Source organism: Pelobates fuscus, chromosome 5, assembly GCF_036172605.1.
Source record: "Pelobates fuscus isolate aPelFus1 chromosome 5, aPelFus1.pri, whole genome shotgun sequence".
Taxonomy (NCBI): Eukaryota; Metazoa; Chordata; class Amphibia; order Anura; family Pelobatidae; genus Pelobates; species Pelobates fuscus.
Window position 1 is genome coordinate 271697489 of NC_086321.1, and position 20572 is coordinate 271718060.

Here is a 20572-nt window from a genome sequence, read left to right on the forward strand (position 1 = left end):
TGCAAAGTTTGGAGTAGGAGGGGGGCGGGTATAGAAAGCGAGCTGAGCTGTCAGTCAGACAGCTCAGCTCGCGAACGCGCATTCCGCGTACATGCGCGGTAAAGCGCTGAGTTTCTTCATAGGGCGGCTGTCAATGCCGCTCTATGAAGAACGCGATTGGTGCAGCGCGAAGCCGCGCATGCGCACCACTTCGCGATGACGCTTCTCTCTGAGAAGCGTCCTATTGGGCCCCGCGATTTCGTCATTTTGACGAAAAAGGGGGCGCGGCATGGCTGGGAGCTCGGCGATGGAACGGAGGTAAGTTTTTAATATAAAAACGCTGCGAAAATTATTTTTAATAAATGAAAGTTCATATAAAAGCAAGATGGAAGGCTGGGGTCCTGTCTTTCTTGCTTTTATATGTTGACTATAGAGTCCCTTTAAAACAAGTTAGTATGTAGCAGTTAATAACTCATAATTTTTTTATAAACTCGTATGGAAATCATGAGTTACAGTTGGTAAGATTTTGCAGTACAGAGACAGCAACTACACGATAAGTTACCGAATGCAAGTAAAACTTTGCAAACTGGAAATGAGCCTTATGTTTTGTAGCATACAAAGTGACAGTAATCAACATCCACATTGGTTTTAGCGATTACTATCTTGTCCGTAATGAGCCCTACTAAATATTTCATATACGTAGATCTGATACCTGACTGGTAAAGTGCTATTTCTTTATACATGTAAAACCAAAGTCCATTTTATTTCAATTATAATAATTAGTTGTACTAGCAACTGAATGTGCAATTCAAGTTATCTGTAGACTAAACGTTTATTTTCTATCACCATTCATTTTGTTTCATTGTTATTTAAGCACACGGTAAGTTGCAGCTATAGTCTTAAAATGTATTTTGAATAAATGCTTGAATCAGATTCCTAACTCTGAACTGCTTTTGGGATACTGTGTTTCCTCTTATTTGGCAGTAAGCATTACAGACAGATATACAAAGAGTTGATTGTTCGGTCTTCCAGACACGCTTGCCAGGGGATGAACTGCCAAATAGCAGAAAATTACTTTTCTTCTGTGAAATATTTCACAAACAAAGCCATAAAAGTGGACAAACAAAGTTAATAAAGAAATAAAACAAAAGCATCTTAATATCAAATTACCTTAAATTCAGGATAAATTCTAATCTAGGGTTGGGGAAATGATAGACAGTGTTTCATAACATTCATTTGGAATCTTGTGATTGTTTTCAAAGCAACCGCAAACCAAAATTTGAAGCCATTTCCCAATTGGTAACATTACTCAGTCAGAGATATACGAAAAAAAGCCTAGCAACTTCAAAAGTGTTTTGATTACATCACAAATTGAACGTTACTGGTGGTGGATGTATGTTATTAACCTACTGTATTCTGTATGGCCAAGGCAGTGTGTGTTAGTACCTTCTAACTGACATTTCAGAAATTGTGCACATATGTATTTGTTATGTTATTAGTTTTGTTGTGCTATGTTGTAGTGACAGTGCATATGTGCGTTGTTTAATTGGTATAATTCAACGGTTCTTAGGTGTTAGATGGTTCTTTTAAAGCGTCGATAATTATTCTTTGGAAGGATTGCGATTAAGCTTATTTTTTAATAAAAGGTCTAGGGCCCTTTTTTCAAACAAACAAATAAAAATAAAAGCATTTTCAAAAAGTATCTGAACTGTGAGATTGTGATCACTTCAAAATCGTGAAAGTCTCACCGGCAGATGTCAAGACATTGCTAAATATCAAACAATGTATTTTAAAATATTGCATCATATTCTAATTATGTGCACTTCATTGACTGTATATTGTATTAACACGTCTTACTTAGAATTATCTTACCTCTAGCAACATATATTTAGATGGAATATGTATGATTTGTTAGGGTCAACACAGTACATCTGTGCCAAACAAGGAATTGTCAAAAATAGCCAAACTGAATATTTCAAAGCTTGCCTATTTTGTCCTAAAATATAAATTACCAAAATGAATTCCCAGCAATTCTCAGATCAATTTGTAACCCTGAGGGTTAAACTAAAAATATGTTAATGTTACTGAGCGAGCAAGTTTATTTTGTGTGCAAGTGATCATTGTTACTGCTAGGTTGGTGTAGCAGTCCAAATTATTCAACTCCTATTGAAAATCAAGGTTATTGCCAAAATGTAATAGCCTCTCTACACACTTTTTTTTTTTTTTAAATCTTTATTTTTCAGTGCAATAAAGAATACCTGTGATTGGTATGGCCACAACAGCCGTGTCAAAATATACAACATTCAACATTCAAATATGGTATATGTCCATATATGTTGCACCTTTTTATATATGGGTAAAGGTCAGATAGGTCTTAACGGGTTGTAGTAGGTTGGCATTAAGGGTTTATATCCCTTTAAGGTCATCTGCAGCGCTGTTGGGGCCAGCTTTTGTCTACGCTAGGTGGACAGGGTTGAGTTCTGGGATGCCCTCGGTTGTTAAACCTGGTGTCCCCGTAATAGCCTGTTAAGGTTGGACCCCCAGGATTTTGAGAGCAATCAGCCCTCTGTGTCTAGGAGTGAGTCGCTGAGGTTTGCGCTGCCTTATGTCTTGTAAGTAGGTGTGAGGTGTGCATGGGCTGGGTGATATGCTATCGTCTGTGACATTTGTTGTGTGTGAGTTAAAGCTAGTCTCTATAGTCTGTGTGAAGCGGGGCCTGTGTGAGCGGTTGTGGTCCAACTATGTGATTTGCAGGGTGCAAAGATGTGTGAGGGCAGACCAGTAATGGACTCACGTAAGGAGGCTCCATGGAGTGAAGCGCCCCGGTACCTTGGGGCATGGGGGGGGGGTGCAATATCGTGCACCAGAGCACAAAGACCCACTCTCTGGGTGTGGCAGTCATTTCCTACCCGTTTGGTGGGTAATGTAAGGCAATTAACTTGCTTAGATCCTGAAAAAGGGATATTTGGCTTGTTTCAAAGTCATATGGGGTTTTTCCCCGGAAAGCGGCCATGAGTCCCAGCTTGTCTGTCATCGAGCAGCATCGGAGGATGAGGTCGTGTGGTGCCAGGGTAAGTGCCTGTGGTGACTTGGCAATCCTGTATACCCCGTTGAATAGGAATTGCTTGGCCTGTTTTGCCGACAGAACGGAGCCCACCAGGCGCTTGATGTAGTGAGGCAATTCTTCTAAGGGAAGCGTCTCAGGGATCCCCCTTATTTTTATGTTTTTCCTCCTGCCCCTGTCGTCTATTATATTAAGCTGTCTGGCCATTGTGGCCTGTGTGGTGTGGATTTGTTGGACTTGGGCACTCAAGGTACGATAGTCCTGTGTTAGGCCTGCGAGGCCTGTCTCATTGGCTTGGGAGCGCGCTTCCACTGCTTGTACTGTGGTAAGCTGCTAGATCTGCCTTCCACATCTGTTTCAGGTTACTTTGCAGGCCTGCTAGCATGTTTTGTATGTCTCTTTTAGAGGCCGGGCCGTGATCCCCTGCCGTGTCTGTTGGCGCAGTGTGTGGGCTTGAGGGTGAGCTGTCTAAGTGAGTCTCATCAGCCGAGGACTCAGGGGAGACCGGCCGAGGTGGTAGGGCCTGTTGCGAGGGGGGAGTTGACAGCATGTGACTAATGTCCCGGTGCTGTTTGGGGGTTTGTGTTGGCAGTCTGTGTTTTGCGCCCCATCTCACCTTCCTCTCGGAGGCCCAGGTATTCCTGTATGTCCCAGCCTCTGGATTATCTGGTAAGGTCTCCCGGCAGGCCGCCCACGCGGTAGGCTTTAGCGCCGAGGGTTCGGGTTTTCGCGCCCGGTGCGGCAAAGAAGGGCATCTGCGGTATCGGCAGTAGATGCTGCAGCTGTTCCCGTCGTTTCCAGCCTGTGTTTGTGGAAGCTGCTCACGGATTTCGGCAGATTGGGTTTTTCTGTGCCGGAGCTCACAGCAATTGCGTCCGCTCTGGTGCGATGACAAGCCCCGCCCCTCTACACATTTTTTTAGCTTCCTTTATTACATTGTGTTTAATTTTAAATTTCTTATCTAGCCTGCTAGAGCCTACAAGAGCCCTATATGTGTGATTAACGTTCACCTAACAGACCAGGAGATAATAATTTATAAAACAAACACAGTGTGCTTTAAAAATCAACTCTCTTGGAGGCTGTGTAGGTCACATTGAGGGGAGGTGTGGATATGGCTGCATAAACAAAGGGATTTAACTCCTACATTGCAGATAACTGAGAAATGAGACAGCAGGGGCATAGCGTATATACCAAATCCACCTCATGAAGCTAAGGTTGTCTTGGTGCATACAGTGTCCCTATAATCTAGTATCATTCCGATGGCATATTATCAAAATTAATTATGGGAACAAACTCTGAGAAATACACAATAACCTATTTAAAAATATCATATGATGTTTCTCACTCCTAGGTGTGGAGATAGAGGTTGTTTTGATTTAGCAGTGAGATGAATTGTCTATTGTGTCCCACTTCCTGTTTGAAATTATAGATCTGGACAGCATTACATCAGTTGGCACGATAAAGCAAGGGTACACAATAGAACAAGCTCTTTTCTTTATTCTCACAAGATCAAAAAGAACCACAGAACCATCCGCTAAGCCTTTGTATACACTTCCATGTGACTATCTTGTAACATTTTACATTAGCATGTGGTGAAATATATTTTTTGTGAAGGAATTTCATTCAGACACTGTTAGGAAACACAAGTATTTATGTTTTTTTTTTTTAATTTTAAATGTGCAGTTTGCTTCCACAATGTTTCTTAATGAGAAACATTTCATAGGACATTGTCCCACATGAACACGGATGTTTGTGCTTAGCAAAAAGAAGGTAGATAAGCTTGGATGCAGAACTTGCAAAATAGATAAGATTTTAGGGACTTAGGAAAATAATTTAGAAAAACAAATAAACGCATGTTATTATTTTAACTGATTTGTTGAAATACATTTAACTATGGCATTTTATAACCTTCCATTTAACGTATTATTCAATAAAGTATTCTTGTATCTAATGAGCCTAGTCAAACCATACCTGTTATGTTGGTCATTATGTTGATGTGCGCAGAATGTTGTTGGTCTAAGAATGGGATAAGCGTCACAGTATAATTTGTGCCTGGCTCCAATTTTAAGCATAGTACAGGGATCTCCTCTTTTGTGGTAACATTAAAAATCACTTTGTGTATGAAGTTGGTCTCGTAACACCTGACTCCATATATGACAATCTGAAATATAACACCAACAGACTGCTAAGTTAGAACAGATAACACACAAGAATCATTTTTATATAGCTGTGGATTAAAACATATATCTGTGAGCAGGGCCGGACTGGGAGAAAAATTCGGCCCGGGCATTTTTTTATCACAGCGGCCCACTAAGAAGGGGGCGGGGCAGAGAGGGTGTGTTTCGTCATCACTAATGACAAACACGCCCCCTCTCAAAGTGAGCATGTTGGTTCAATGCATGAGAAAAAAAGCCCTGTATTTGTTCTGCACAGTGCAAGCAAATTTAATAACATGCTTGCACTGTGTTTCCTTGAAACTTGTCTCTGGTGTCTCTATAAATGGATACCAGGAGACAAAAGGAAAGAGTATTGTGCATGTGTTTGGAACCTGCTTGTGGGATTGCGTGTGTGTAGAGTGAGCTGATTGTGGTGTGGTATTGTGTAATAAGGTCGGTTTTAGTCGTGTTGTGTTTTTGGTGTAATGTAGTGCATATGTGGCTAGGGGCTGTAGAGAATGTGTGTATAGGGGATGTAGTAAGTGTGTGCATACAGGCTATAGTGTGTGTGTGTGTGTGTGTGTGTGTATATAGGTGATGTAGTGTTTGTAGGGATTGTAGAGAGTGTGTGTTTAGGGGTGTATTATGTGTTTGTTTACAATGAGTCTAGTGTGTTTATAAGGGATCCAGAGTGTGTATTTTAAGAATGTAGTGTGTGTGTGTAGGTGGTGCAGTGTGTGTGTATACAGGAGTCTAGTGTGTGTTTGAAGGACCCAGAATGTGTAGGAGATCTAGTGAGTGTGTATATAACGGATTCAGAGTTTATAAAGGGATCTAGTGTGTGTGTATATGATCCAGAGTTGGGGAAGGGATCTAGTGTGTGTCTGGAACGTAATGTGTTTAGGAGTGCAGTATGTGCGTGAGGGGTGCTGTTGTGTGTGTATATATATATATATATATATATATATATATATATATACGGTATATATACTATAAATATGTTCGGAAGTATTGTGTGTGTGTATTTGGTGCAGTGTGTATGTGTGAGGGGTGCAGTGGGTGTCTGTGAGGGATGTAGTGTGTATGTGAAGGGTGCAGTATGTGTGTGTGATGGATGCTGTGATGTGTGTGTGGCTGCTGTGTGTGAGGGTGCTGTTTATTATGTGTGTAAGGGTGCTGTGTGTGCTGGGTGTGAGAGTGCTGTGTGTTAAAGGGCTGTGTGTGCTGTGTGTGATAGGTGTGAGAGTGCTGTGTGTTAAAGGGCTGTGTGTGATAGGTGTGAGAGTGCTGTGAGTTAAAGGGCTGTGTGTGCTGTGTGTTAAAGGGCTGTGTGTGCTGTGTGTGATAGGTGTGAGAGTGCTGTGTGTTAAAGGGCTGTGTGTGCTGTGTGTGATAGGTGTGTGTTAAAGGGCTGTGTGAGCTGTGTGTGATAGTGCTGTGTTAAAGGGCTGTGTGTGATGGGTGTGATGGGTGTGAGAGTGCTGTGTGTTAAAGGGCTGTGTGTGCTGTGTGTGAAAGGTGTGAGAGTGCTGTGTGTTAAAGGGCTGTGTGTGATAGGTGTGAGAGTGCTGTGTGTTAAAGGACTGTGTGTGCTGTGTGTTAAAGGACTGTGTGTGCTGTGTGTGATAGGTGTGAGAGTGCTGTGTGTTAAAGGGTTGTGTGTGCTGTGTGTGAAAGGTGTGAGAGTGCTGTGAGTTTAAGGGCTGTGTGTGCTGTGTGTTAAAGGGCTGTGTGTGCTGTGTGTTAAAGGGCTGTGTGTGATGGTTGTGAGAGTGCTGTGTGTTAAAGGGCTGTGTGTGCTGTGTGTGATGGGTGTGACAGTGCTGTGTGTTAAAGGGCTGTGTGTGCTGTGTGTGATGGGTGTGAGAGTGCTGTGTGTTAAAGGGCTGTGTGTGATAGGTGTGAGAGTGATGTGTGTTAAAGGGCTGTGTGTGCTGTGTGTGATAGGTGTGAGAGTGCTGTGAGTTTAAGGGCTGTGTGTGCTGTGTGTTAAAGGGCTGTGTGTGCTGTGTGTTAAAGGGCTGTGTGTGATGGTTGTGAGAGTGCTGTGTGTTAAAGGGCTGTGTGTGCTGTGTGTGATGGGTGTGACAGTGCTGTGTGTGCTGTGTGTGATGGGTGTGAGAGTGCTGTGTGTTAAAGGGCTGTGTGTGATAGGTGTGAGAGTGCTGTGTGTTAAAGGGCTGTGTGTGATAGGTGTGAGAGTGCTGTGTGTGATAGGTGTGAGAGTGCTGTGAGTTAAAGGGCTGTGTGTGATAGGTGTGAGAGTTCTGTGAGTTAAAGGGCTGTGTGTGCTGTGTGTTAAAAGGCTGTGTGTGATAGGTGTGAGAGGGCTGTGTTGTGTGAAAAAAAAAAAAAAAAGTAGGCATTATGTCCCCCCCTCCCTTCTTACCTTTAGCCTGGGAGGGGGGGACCGGCAAGCTGGTACCTGGGAGAGAGAGGGGGGGACCGGCAGAATCACAGAATCACACCACAGAATCCCTGGTGGTCCAGTGGTAAGTGAACTCTAGCCTGCGGGCTAGAGTTCACTCTCGCGAGATCCGGTCGTTGCCATGGCAACGCTCCAGATCTCGCGAGATAAACCCGGCGGAGCTGCAAGAGAGAGCTCCGCTGGGTCCTCTCCATCCCCAGCCGCATTTGCCGCAGGTCTGTCCAAGTGGGCCGGTGAGGGAGAGCTTTGATCTCCCCACCGGCCCGTCATGGAATACAGCAGGGCCGGCGCTCGGATAGTGCCGACCCTGCATAGACCGGCAGGGGAGATCCTGGGACTTCCCCTGCCGGCCTCGGCCCCACGGCCACCGCGGCCCACCGGGCATTTGCCCGGTGTGCCCGATGGCCAGTCCGGGCCTGTCTGTGAGTGGAAGAAGCCTATCTATTTGATATTATTTGACAATATTCCTTTCCTATTTGATATTTATTTATCTATTTGGAAGATTTGAGTGACATTATTGATCTCAAAACTATTTTAATTGCAAATGAATATTTAATATTAAAGGAACACTCCAAGCACCACACCACTGTAGCACTCTGTAGTGGTTATGATGCCTGTTGTAAGTAGTCAAACCATTTTGAAACAGTTTTATTTCCGATCTGTGGTCGTAGAGCCAAAAGTTCCAGTCAGGATCTTCCATTACGCCCTGAAGTAAATAATGTAAACAATGTCCACATTTTAAAGTCTGAAGAGCCCTTCAACACAGCTGGATGGTTTTGATCCATTTGATAAAGGACTATTTGAACTTTAATGAATAGACCCCATCACTGGGGATTTAAAAGTTGAATAGGAATAAATAAAGGTTGCTTCACTAAAAATGTTAAAAAAAAAAATAGCTGTAAGCAATGTTCATTTATTTGGGGCGAGACTTGTGGGAACTCAGTTTCCTCTACTGTATATTAAGGTAACTGAGTTCCCTTGGGTTCTAAAGTACTGGTCAGCATTTTCTGTACAGACAAACATGCAAACATTTTAATTCAAGCACATTTTCTTATTAATTAAATATGTATCAGTTCAATATAAATATATATATATGTTTATATAGATTTAGTTTGCAACAAAGGACACATTATTGTTCCACTGGAACTTAGTAAAACGTGGAGCGCTTACAATGTCATGTGACAATCACACATATTCTTAATATCCAATTCTAACAATATAAATCCAAATAAACAGACCTCGTCCTCATAAGAATAGTAATCACGGTATTGATTTCAGAAGGTTTTTGTTAGGTCATTTTAAAGGGAAATCTTGTCTAGTGCTTACCATATACTTCTCTTTGATTCTTGATTGTCTTTTCCAACATAAACAAGTCTCGTTGAGTAGAGTCAGATTGCTAAAGTATCCCTCTTCTGAAAGTTTAAAAATACATAATACTGAAGATGAAAATTATTCCAAATGGGTTTCATATGTCCACAACTGTCCTAAAATAAAATATGTCATGCTACAGGTGTTTCCAAGCATGGTGGCAAAAATGAGACATGTTTTGTACCACATGATTTCATTTACTTATTATTATGTAACATATAGATCTACATTTTATATTATCTTTTAAGGGCAGTGCTGTATCAAGCAATTGAAAGTAGAGGATATACTAATCATTGAAACAAAAAACAAAACAAAAAAATATATAGATAGGGATGTGAAACGTCAAGTTTATGTGTCTTTGTACAATATGCCTCAGATGTCAGCCAGACGTAGCTTAGTTCCTAAACAGAAACACGGTGTACAAGCATTAACCAATGAGACAACAGATAGTTAAGAGAACCAATAGTGTAGTATTTTTCAAAAAGTGAAAAACGTACAACATATAGTTGAGTGCCCATTCACATAAAAAAGAGCTTCAAACCAGCTCCGGTCTTAATAGCATGCAGTGGTATAATCAGTGGTAGGGCTGTCATTTGTTAATAGCCTAAAGAGTTGGAGTAAGGCTTGCTTTCGTATTTAGATATGTGTATTTACAAGTTTAGGATGTAGAACACGGCATGACCTCTGAGTGAGTCAGGGGCTGAGTTAATTGAATTAAATGGGCAGTGCCCAACAAGTCGGGGATAGTCATGTTCCAGGCATACAGTCTAGCTTCCTGCCATGTCTAAGCATCACAAGCAGTCATCGGTGGGCATGGAATACAGAATAAAGCCAGTGAGAGTGAAGAGGTTACATATTACATAGTTACATAGTTACATAGCTGAAAAGAGACTTGCGTCCATCAAGTTTAACCTTCCTCACATATGCTTTTACTGTTGATCCAAAAGAAGGCAAAAAAACTGTCCGATTTTGCAACAAACTAGGAAAAAACTAGGTTATTTTATATTTTTTATTTTTACTCATGGAAACAATCCTTGCATATTTTTTTTATTAATAAGAAATGTTAAAGGGATCCTATAGTGCCAGGAAAACCCCTTCAGCCACTTACCTGAATACAGCGCTGATGTCCCTTGCCGCTTGGTCAGGCTCTGCCCATGCTCCTACCCTGCCGACGTCAGCCGCCGGGGGAGACCTGATGCTCATACTCGGCAAAGGCCAGGCGCGTGCATTAGACCTCCCCGTAGGAAAGCATTATTCAATGCTTTCCTACTGGGAAAATTTGACGCTGGAGGTCCGTGAGGACATCCAGCATCAGATAACTGACCAAAGGTCGATTTGGATTCCAGAAGCCCTCTAGTGGCTGTCTATTAGACAGCCACAGAGGGCAGACTTACAGCTGCAATGTAAACATTGCAGTTCTCTGGAACTGCAATGTTTTACATTGCAGCACTAAGTGCATATGGGTCACAGCACCCAGACCACTTCAATTAGCTGAACTGGTGTGGGTGCCTACAGTGTCCCTTTAAGTTTTAAAATTTTCAATAATACTGTAAGTCAATATGTTGATTTTGTTATTTGGAGAAATAGTGAATATAAAGAATGTATTTACCATATATTGCAGTAGACTGGTTATTTTGGTGGTGTGGAGTTTCTGTCATTTCTACTTTTGGCTGTGTGTACTCTGGGAGATCCAAACAGGCGGATGTATTTTCTAATGTACTTATATTAAAAAACAATTCTGGAACCAATTTCGCTGGATACCATCTTATTTCCCGCAGGTCCATCTAAAAAAATAAAAAATATCTGGCTTATAATCAAGTGTGTACCATTGAGTTGGGTTATAAAACCATACATATCCAGTGGCTGCATGAAAATTGACAACAGCCAAATCTATCATCCATGGTTCCATAATCTCATAGTATTATTATTGCTACTATAAAAGAAAACTGTATTATCTCCAATGTCACGTTTGATGGACCTGCAAACTGTTTAGACACCATTTTCTGCAGCTCTGACCCTAACGCCCTAAATCTGAGGGACCTTCAAACTGTTGGGAGATGGACCTTCAAACTGTTCAGACACCATTTCCTGCTGCTCTGATCCGAACGACCAGAATCTGACTTATACAGGACTTTTTCTTTTGAATTGTGAAGATTATTGCATACAGTATACACTACACTTTCTATCAACCTAAGTATTTTCTGTGGCACGGATGGGAAACATTGTACACACACTCTAAGGATTACTATGAAATGTTCAGTCTCATATACAATACTGTTACTTTCACTGAAAACAAAAGAAACAATCTGGTTTGTCTTTGTCTTTATGGTCTAGGAATGCTACAATATCTTCTCCCACCAGCATTATAAAACATGCAGCATTGTGTTACTAGCTTATCACTTGAGGCCTACCAGCATCGAGGATAGGGGTCACCAAGGTCTACAAGCATGCATGGCTCTCCCTCCCCTTGTAGGGGATGTCACTTAGACAGGAACTCACTTAGTCCTGTCAAACTATGCATCTCCCATTAATTACAACTGCGCTCAAGTTTGGAGACCACGGACAGTGAGGCATGGCAGACTCCGTTGAAAATATAGAATTGACCCAAAACACATAGACTACTCCTGTGGTTTATTTATATAATAAACATAGACATCTAACAAGGAACAAAAGTGGATACAAAAATTGCAAGGAAAATTAGTAAGGATCTAGCCATTCACTAAATATTTGCTAGTACACAGTACAGATTTTAAATTTTTCCAGGCTACAAAAAACACACTTTTCAAACTAAAATTACAATGATTTGGTCATAATGCATCCCTCACAACAGGCCTAGATTTAGATGGATTGACCCAGGTTTGTCCTCTAGTGTCCTGAATCTGGAAACACGAGAAGAATGCACCCTATAAGCACAGCACATCCCACTCTGTCCTGGGTGGTCCTATCATCCAACATCTATTATTATACATCTCTTGGCCTGATCCATGAGCTGTCTCTCATTTAGAACATCCAATGTTAAGAAGTAGGATGTCATATAGTGCTGATCCCACTACTACATCAAAGTAACGCAATATTTATATCTTCTTTTGTAGTTTAATAAAACACACCACCATTTCTTAATTGTACACTCCTGACAAAAGTCATTGCACATGTAGTATACCATTTAAAGAAAAACTACAAACACCTAAACCATGATTATTGGTTTTATGATTGGTTTCATTCATTTCAATTCATTTTCATTTTTTTTTATGTAGCAGTGATACTCTATAAGGCAACTATTACTTTACAGACAAAACAGAAACAAATAGCAAAATCAACATATAACGTGACAGATCATTGGGATAAAATGTATTTTAGTTTTTGCTTAATGTAGGAAAATATAGATAATTACTTACTTTCATTACCTCTTGTAAGTCATCCATTCCTTTATTCCAATGTAAACAAACTTTATTTAACAGTGTTGAGCCGGTTGTGTTTTCAAGTTCTGAAGAACAACGATAATAGATTTTTACAGGGAGTCTCAATGATAGGACCCTATTACTGAGAGCATGGAACACGATATTAGATCATTAATTTCTTATTTCATCATAAGACTTTTTTATGTTTTTATTGTTTACTCCAAGCACCATGACCACTTCAGTCAAACTTAAACTCTGCACATACACATATATTTTATTTTGCAAGAGTTTCAAGCTGGCTAATATCAATTCCAGGCCAACTCTCGTAGATTTGCACACTACCTTGTCACAGGTGCCTCATGCCAGGGCCTTATTTAACCTTGCACTGCAGAGAGTCCCAGGAGCAAGTATTTTCCAAGTAAGTGGATTCATCTCATAAGAGCAGCCATTATGTTACTGGGATGAGACTTGCCAAAGACGGGGTGCATTGGCATTGTGGCAGCCTTATGCAATGTGTGATCATATAATGTTACTAATCCCCTGTTGCTTAGCTTGGGTGTTTAAAAAATATATAATATTATATGAGGTTTGAAATTGTTGTTTAGTAAATAAGTGAATTTGTTGGATCTTGCATGGAACTAGAGTTGGCTAATGTCAATTCTGTGCATATTCCTGCAGCCAATGAATGACAGGATCTGCATTGGATGCAGGATCGGATGTGCTTTACTAGGCATCAGAGGAGGATTGGTGCCTGGTGGGGACCAAGGTAAGAGGTTAAACCTTAAAAAACGTTTTCCCCATTACTGAGGATTGGCAAAAGCTGTAGTGGTTATGAAGGTTAGAGTAATCCTTTAATTAAAGTTTTCCTGGAGTCAATGGTCTATAGAAAATCAAAGGGAAATAATGGGAGATACTAATGTAAGAGAAAATACAAAACACATATCAAAGTATAGTAGAAACTAAATAGTAAAGAATCTCTATATTGAGTTCTTTTAAGCATCTTGCCCAAAATATCTTGATGTTACTACCTTCTACAGTCCAGTGGTATTTTAATCCCCTCCGCCCCCCACTCCATAAATGAAATAGAACAAGACTTGTATATATGAATTGTTTTGACAAATTGATCAATCTGATTTCTGAAAACCAAGGCTGGGTTCTGGAGTGCTTGCCCTATTTCCTTTACTCTGCTACTGCTTGGAAATGTGTTCTCCTACTTACCATCTTCTGAAATGTTGAGATGAACATGGTTAGAAATGTCTGTGGAAGATTCTGTAACATTTATTAAATATTCTGCTGCTGGAGGAAGATCTAAACACAGCACAGGGGTTTTCTTGTCTGTACTGAAGTTGAAAATGATGTTCGGAAGTTTGTATCCTAAAGACCACATCCTGCCATGAATGAATACCTGACAAGAACAAATATATTTTTGATTATTTTTTTTGTCAATTCCAAAAGAGGAGTCAGTACATTTATTTTTTTAATTATATGAAATATTTTCAGTAAGCAAGACAATATCATGTTTAATTCCCTCATGCTGCGCCTGCCTTTCAAGACTGATTTTGTCCCTACTCATCTGCCCTCCCAATGGCTATGGAAAATAACATGATACAGGTCTGCACAGGTGCCCATATCTTCTATATGCACTTTCTGTATTTGAAAGATTTTAAATTAACTTTGAATTCCTAATAATTCACACTTCTATAAATAACCATATTAGAAAAGGGATTTGCCTTATAACACAGTCACAATCATGAGGTAGCCCTTATTGAAAGCAGCAAATGAAACATAGAATGTGACGGCAGATAAGAACCATTCGGCCCATCTAGTCTGCCCAATTTTCTAAATACTATTAATTAGTCCCTGGCCTTATCTTATAGTTAGGATAGCCTTATGCCTATCCCACGCATGCTTAAACTCTTTTACTGTGTTAACCTCTACCACTTCAGCTTGAAGGCTATTCCATGCATCCACCACACTGTCAGTAAAGTAATAAATAAATAAATGATAAAGTAATATGGAAGCATGAAGTCTGCAGAACTTTGTCGCTTGAATCATGGAAAAATGCCGTAAAGCAATGGAAAGATTCAGAAGGGTGGGGGTGCCCTTTATGGAGAGACAGCAAAGAGTAATTCTTCTAATATTTATTTAAAAAATATATACATGTATTTCTATAATATCTGTCTGTTAATTAGCTTTTGTTGTGTGTTTTACATTATTTGGTGATGGCCTCATATTGATCTTTACTGGTTTTATAAAATTCAGATTTTATGACAGTAATTCGTTATTAAGATGAAATCCATTACATAACATTTCATATATTTGACTCCCATAATTGTATAAGGGTTCTGCTTGATTTTTTTTTTTTTTTTTTAATTCTTTATTTTTGAAGTGCGCACAGTGATAACAATTGCTTATGAGGTACCCCAAAGGCAATCCTCTAGCACGTTAGGCACAATTTGACATAGGGGTAGACATGAGAGCTTGCACACAATTTTTTTTAAGTAAGGAGATAAACAGTAATGATGAACTTTGCTTAGAGAGTTGTGAAAAACACAACAAATAAAAACAACGTTTGGGTTTTAGGCTAGTACATGTCGAGTGTTCGTTAAGGGTTAAAACAAGCTTATCGATTAACTGTAAGCTTACAAGCTTTGTAACATTAGTAGTCGTATTACATATTCTACGCTAAACATGCATGTGATAAAGTTACTTATAAATGAACAACGTCAGTTAGATTATGTTGAGTATGCTTGGGTAACATTATTAAGAGTAACAATAGTTTCACCTGTATCAACAGCTTATCTAAGAAGGATTACACAGGTAAGTTAAACATTTGCCACCAGGCAGGTTATGGCATGTTAGGTGATTAACTGCGCTAATTATCTATAGTAGATGTGTCCATTTGTAGGTGTTCACAGCCAGGGTTTGTGGGGGTGAGTGGGGCTGTTAGCAGCAGGTCTAGCAGCTTTTGCTGTAATTGCCATCTGTCACATGGAGTTGGGGTACCTGTCGCTTCAGAGTTGAGGATGGTGTCGAGCAGTGTCCTTTTCTCCGGCACCCAGGTGTTCCACATAGAGCATCTCTGCTTCCCTTGCAGCTGTGGGTCCCTCTGTGGGTGAATGTGTCTGCGGGCCTTCTCGGCTGTGTACTCAGCTGGTGCTTGAATGCGGGTATGTTGCTTTATGGGTCGCAGTATCCAGATGTAGCTGACGCTGCGATGAGCTGGTCGCTTGGGGTCTCGAGAGCTCCAGTGGGGCACTCTCAGTGCAGGTAAGCGCTGGGTCCTCTGCCGGTGTGTAAGTCTGTTTGTGGGGTGATTGTTCAGCAGTATGGCAGGCAGTGGCGTACATACCAGGGTCGCAGGGGTCGCGGCTGCGACCGGGCCCGGCCCACCAGGGGGCCCGGCCGCCCCTGCGACCCGGTTTGTACCCACAGGGCCAGCCTCTTCTGCTGGGGGGCCCAAGAGCCGGCCACCTCCGGGCCCCCCGAGGCTGGCCCTGCTGTCACCCGGCTGGCGGGCGCGCGAGGGAGCACTGTCCCCTGGGTGCTCCCTCTTCAGCTCCCTCGCGCACCGCACTGAAACCGGAGCCGGAAGATGACGTCATCTTCCGGCTCCGGTATCAGTACGCGGCGCGCGAGGGAGCTGAAGAGGGAGCACCCAGGGGACAGTGCTCCCTCGCGCGCCCGCCAGCCGGGTGACCAGCAACACCACTGGACCCCAGGGAATCCCCCCAGCTCTCACACAGGTAAGGAGGCTGGGGGGATTAAATTAAAAAAAAAACAGAAAAAACGTGTGTGTGTGAGTGTGTGTTAGTGAGTGTGTTAGTGTTAGTGAGTGTGGTAGTGAGTGAGTGTGTTAGTGAGTGTGTTAGTGAGAGTGGTAGTGAGTGAGTGTGTTAGTGTTAGTTTGTGTTAGTGTGTGTTAGTGAGAGAGTGTGTGTTAGTGTGAGAGTGTGAGTGTGTTAGTGTGAGTGTGTTAGTGTGAGTGTGTTAGTGTGAGTGTGTGAGTGAGTGTGTGAGTGAGTGTGTGAGTGAGTGTGTGAGTGAGTGTGTGAGTGAGTGTGTGAGTGATTCTGTGAGTGAGTGTGTGAGTGAGTGTGTGAGTGATTCTGTGAGTGAGTGTGTTAGTGTTAGTGAGTGTGTTAGTGTGTGTTAGTGAGTATGTTAGTGTTAGTTTGTGTTAGTTTGTGTGTGTGTTAGTGAGTGAGTGAGTGTGTGTTAGTGAGTGTGTGTTAGTGAGTGTGTGTTAGTGAGTGTGTGTTAGTGAGTGTGTGTTAGTGAGTGTGTTAGTGTGAGTGATTGTGTTAGTGAGTGTGTTAGTTTTAGAGTGTGTTAGTGTTAGTGTGTGTGTCTGTTACTGAGTATGTTTGTGTGCGTCTGTCACTGAGTGTGTGTCTGTCAGTAAATGTGTGCGTCTGTTCATGAGAGTGTGTGTGTGTGTGTCTAAAGCACTTACCTTTCTCCAGCGCCGGGCTCCCTTGGCGCTGGGGATCTCTCCGTCCCGATCCGCCTCTCGGCTCCGAATGCACATGCGTGGCAAGAGCCACGCGCGCATTCAAACCGCCCATATAGGAAAGCATTACTCAATGCTTTCCTATGGACGTTCAGCGTCTTCTCACTGTGATTTTCACAGTGAGAATCGCAGAAAATCCTCTAGCGGCTGTCAATGAGACAGCCACTAGAGATGGATTAACCCTTAGTGAAACATAGCAGTTTCTCTGAAACTGCTGTTTTCAGCTGCAGGGTTAAAACGAGAGACCTGGCACCCAGACCACTTCATTGAGCTGATTTGATCTGGGTGTCTGTAGTGGTCCTTTAAGTGTATGTGTTTATGCATGCACTGGCGTACATACCGCGGTCGCACGGGTCGCAGCCCTGCGACCAGGTGCCCGCCCGCCATGTGTTGCGGCCCCAGCCCGCGCAGAGTAAGCGCGGGGGGGGGGCCCACAGATCAGTTTTCGCACCGGGGCCCCATGGGTTGTGTGTACGCCACTGATGGCAGGTCTCTGCTGTCGCCTCGTCATGGCTGCTGTTAAATGCCATGGGTGGTTATAGCCCTGGCTGAGTGGTGTGGGAGCTTCCTTCAGCGGTGTGCCGAATAGGTGCCTCGCTGTCAGCCATTTTGTGAGGGCCGCGTGGTGGCTGTCGGCGGCTAGTCGCCCAGAAGCCCTGCCGAGGTGATGTCTGCCTGGTGGGGGCCGGGATAACCCCCACCAGCCCAAAGGGGGGGGTAAACGAGGCCGGGGGCCCCAGAGTTGTCATGGGTCTCGGTATTTGCCGGGGACGGAAAGTGAGGTGGCGGCCGTCCACCCCGCCCTGTTCCCGGGTAGGCCTCAGTCTCCCCTGCCCTGGCGCATCTCACCAGGACCCGGTCCACCCGATATCAGGTGCTCCAGCTGCACCGGGACACTCCAGGGTCAGGTATCACGCACTTCCAGGGGGTTGCAAGCTGATTTTTGATGGGTTTTCACCCTTTATTCGTCGAGTTTCCCCGGAGCCGTAGTGACTAGCAGCCTGCTGGCATGGCCGCCCGGCCCCGCCCCCTTCTTGATTTTTTAATATTAGTTTGCATTAATATATTATTTCATGCTACGTTTTTCAGTTATTTGATATTAACAAGTATAGCTATTCTGGAGTCCACATACTCTGCTATCTACAAAATGATAGTAAGCAGCACTCTTCAGATTTGGTGTCGGTTTGGATGGCTGCCAAGAGCTATACCATACAAACCTTAGAATGTCACTTGGGTGAAGAGTAATGCTTTGTAAACCCTTTGTACCTATGTGGGGTCTGGGATTTATTAATTGAGTGTTGTTTTGCTTAAAATGCATTTAGTTTCTAAGTGTAATTAAAATATTCTGTTTTATACTACATTTATGAGTTGACCTTATGGATGTGAAACAGAGGTCAGTATGCATTTTCCACCCTAAATTCAGCATTCAAACCAGACTTACTAAAGATATATAATTTGGGGATATATTTCCTTTCATCTTCGACTGTCAGCAATATGTTTTGTATGATTTATTTGCTTACCTTAATCCAGCACTGGGCTCCCTCAGCACTGGTGACCTCTTCTCCTCCATCGACGTCAGCTCCCGAGTGGAGCCGAATGCGCATGTGAGGCTAGAGGCAGGCGCACATTCAAACCCGCCCATAGGAAATCATTGAGGACGTCCAGCGTCAAATAAGCGCGATTTACTCAGTGTAAATTGTGGAAGCGCTGGATTAACCCTGCAGTGTAAACATAGCAGTTTCTCTGAACCTGCTATGTTTTCAGCTGCAGGGTTAAAACTAGGGGGACCTGGCACCCAGACCACTTCATTGAGCTGAAGTGGTCTGGGTGCCTATAGTGGTCCTTTAAGTTCCCTGTACAAGTGGGGGCTTGAGAAAGGAAGTGAAAATACAATGGATACACTGTGATCCAACCACACAACATTCAACCACGTAATGGGTAGCACTTGGTCCTGTTGATCTTTGCAGCAGGGGTGCTATTTAGAATACAGCACTTTGTTTACTTGCTGTGGGCTTTGTGGGATAGATGAAAGAGATGTTGCACATGTTCCAGTCATTGATCAATAAACCTTACTGTGTATATGTCCAGTAAAGCTTCCTCATTAGAACTTCGAGTCCACTGCATGCATGTTCCATTGAATACCACAATGTTACCAAATCGGCCTTTCACTGCAAGGATATAAGGGAAAATGTATGTTATAATAGGATGAGATAGATAGACAGATAGGTAGATAGATTTTTATTAAGTTAATTATTTCATTATTTTGCATACTGCATTTTTAATGTGTTGATATTAAAACATACAGTAAAATGTGCAATGAGCATGATTTTAAAGTATGTATATTGCAAATCAGTAAATAAAATAGATCCATTTAATTGGTTGTCCATTTTCACTCCAAGCAAATTCTGCACCTTCCTGGCTTGTGACATGTATGTAAGAGGAATAAATCTATGATCATATAAGGCTGCATTAACTAAGGCTCGGAGATAAAAGTATTAATAATAGACTAATAATAATTAGACAATGCCTTATACGTTTTACTTTCCAGCTTAATTCACTGAACAGCCTACGAGATAATGAAAATATCTTAGAAAATATCTCAAATATTAAAATAAAACTCAAAATGAACTGAGAAATAAAATCAAAACACAGCAGTCTCTTCATTAAACATGATCCCTGGGTCAAAAAGACACACACGATTAAACTCTGAAATATTGAAGGACTTTCTGCTGGTTTAAAACGTACGGTAACTATATTATTTTGTAATCACTCTTGAGAATGTCCTGTGCACAGTGCACCTAATTTACTCAAAACTTGAAAGACTGGATTAAAGGGAAAATAAGTTATACATCTAATAGAACAAATAATTAATATTATAGCTTTTAATCACCGTTAAAGTGGTATAAGATTTTAAACATGGGTTAGATGTTTGTCTCCCAGGTTACCTACAGTCTCCAAGATTGGTTTAAAGGAGCACTCCAAACAACATAACCTCTTGGTGATGGTTGCAGGAGTGCCCTACTACAATGTAAGTAGTCAAACTATTTTAGGAAGGCTTGACATCTTAACTTATGGTGCTTAGATTGTTTATTTAAGAACAATTACCTGCGAAAAATGCATAGCATAATGCCATAGAAAGGAGATACGTATTAAGCTGGTTATGGTAATGATCCATCAAAATAACAATTCTACACGGCCACAAGTCAGGTTTGAGTTTACATTTTGTTTTTTTTTATAATGTGTGTACCATTCTCTACTAACAAGCACTTTTGAAGACGATTATTAAAGAAGAAATGTTACCTACTAGCTGTTTGTAGTGTTACGTTCATTTGTGTCACTGGCAGATCAGCTGAAAGAGCTGTGATAGTCACAGTGTAGTTGGTTTCAGGTAGAAGCTCTAAGCATACATTCAGTGTTGTTTTGTCTGTAGTATAATTGAATGTGGAGACAGCAACAAAGTCCTTCTGGAGCCATCTTGTTCCAAAGATACTAAACTTTTGTAAAGAAATGTAAGACAATAAAAAGAAAAATGAAAAAAGGGTAATTTATAAAACAGTATTCAGTGTGAAAAAACCCATGGGGTAGATATATTTACTAAACTAAGCGTTATGGAACTTTACATTTTAGTCTACAATTACCAATTTGAAGGATGTCCCAGTTTGGTTA

General features: G+C 41.8%; 1 protein-coding gene across 1 annotated transcript in view; it reads right to left on the reverse strand.

Annotated features, from left to right (window-relative positions):
• The window catches only part of SUSD1 (sushi domain containing 1), a 141768-nt gene that overhangs the window by 42763 nt on the left and 78433 nt on the right, over positions 1-20572 (reverse strand). Inside the window, exons 12-18 of the mRNA XM_063457260.1 lie at positions 20211-20400; positions 18980-19074; positions 13612-13798; positions 12391-12479; positions 10605-10779; positions 8954-9039; positions 5015-5204 (exon numbers count right to left, since the gene is read on the reverse strand). Coding sequence (XP_063313330.1) covers positions 5015-5204; positions 8954-9039; positions 10605-10779; positions 12391-12479; positions 13612-13798; positions 18980-19074; positions 20211-20400 — 1012 coding nt within the window. The remainder of the gene's footprint in view (positions 1-5014; positions 5205-8953; positions 9040-10604; positions 10780-12390; positions 12480-13611; positions 13799-18979; positions 19075-20210; positions 20401-20572) is intronic.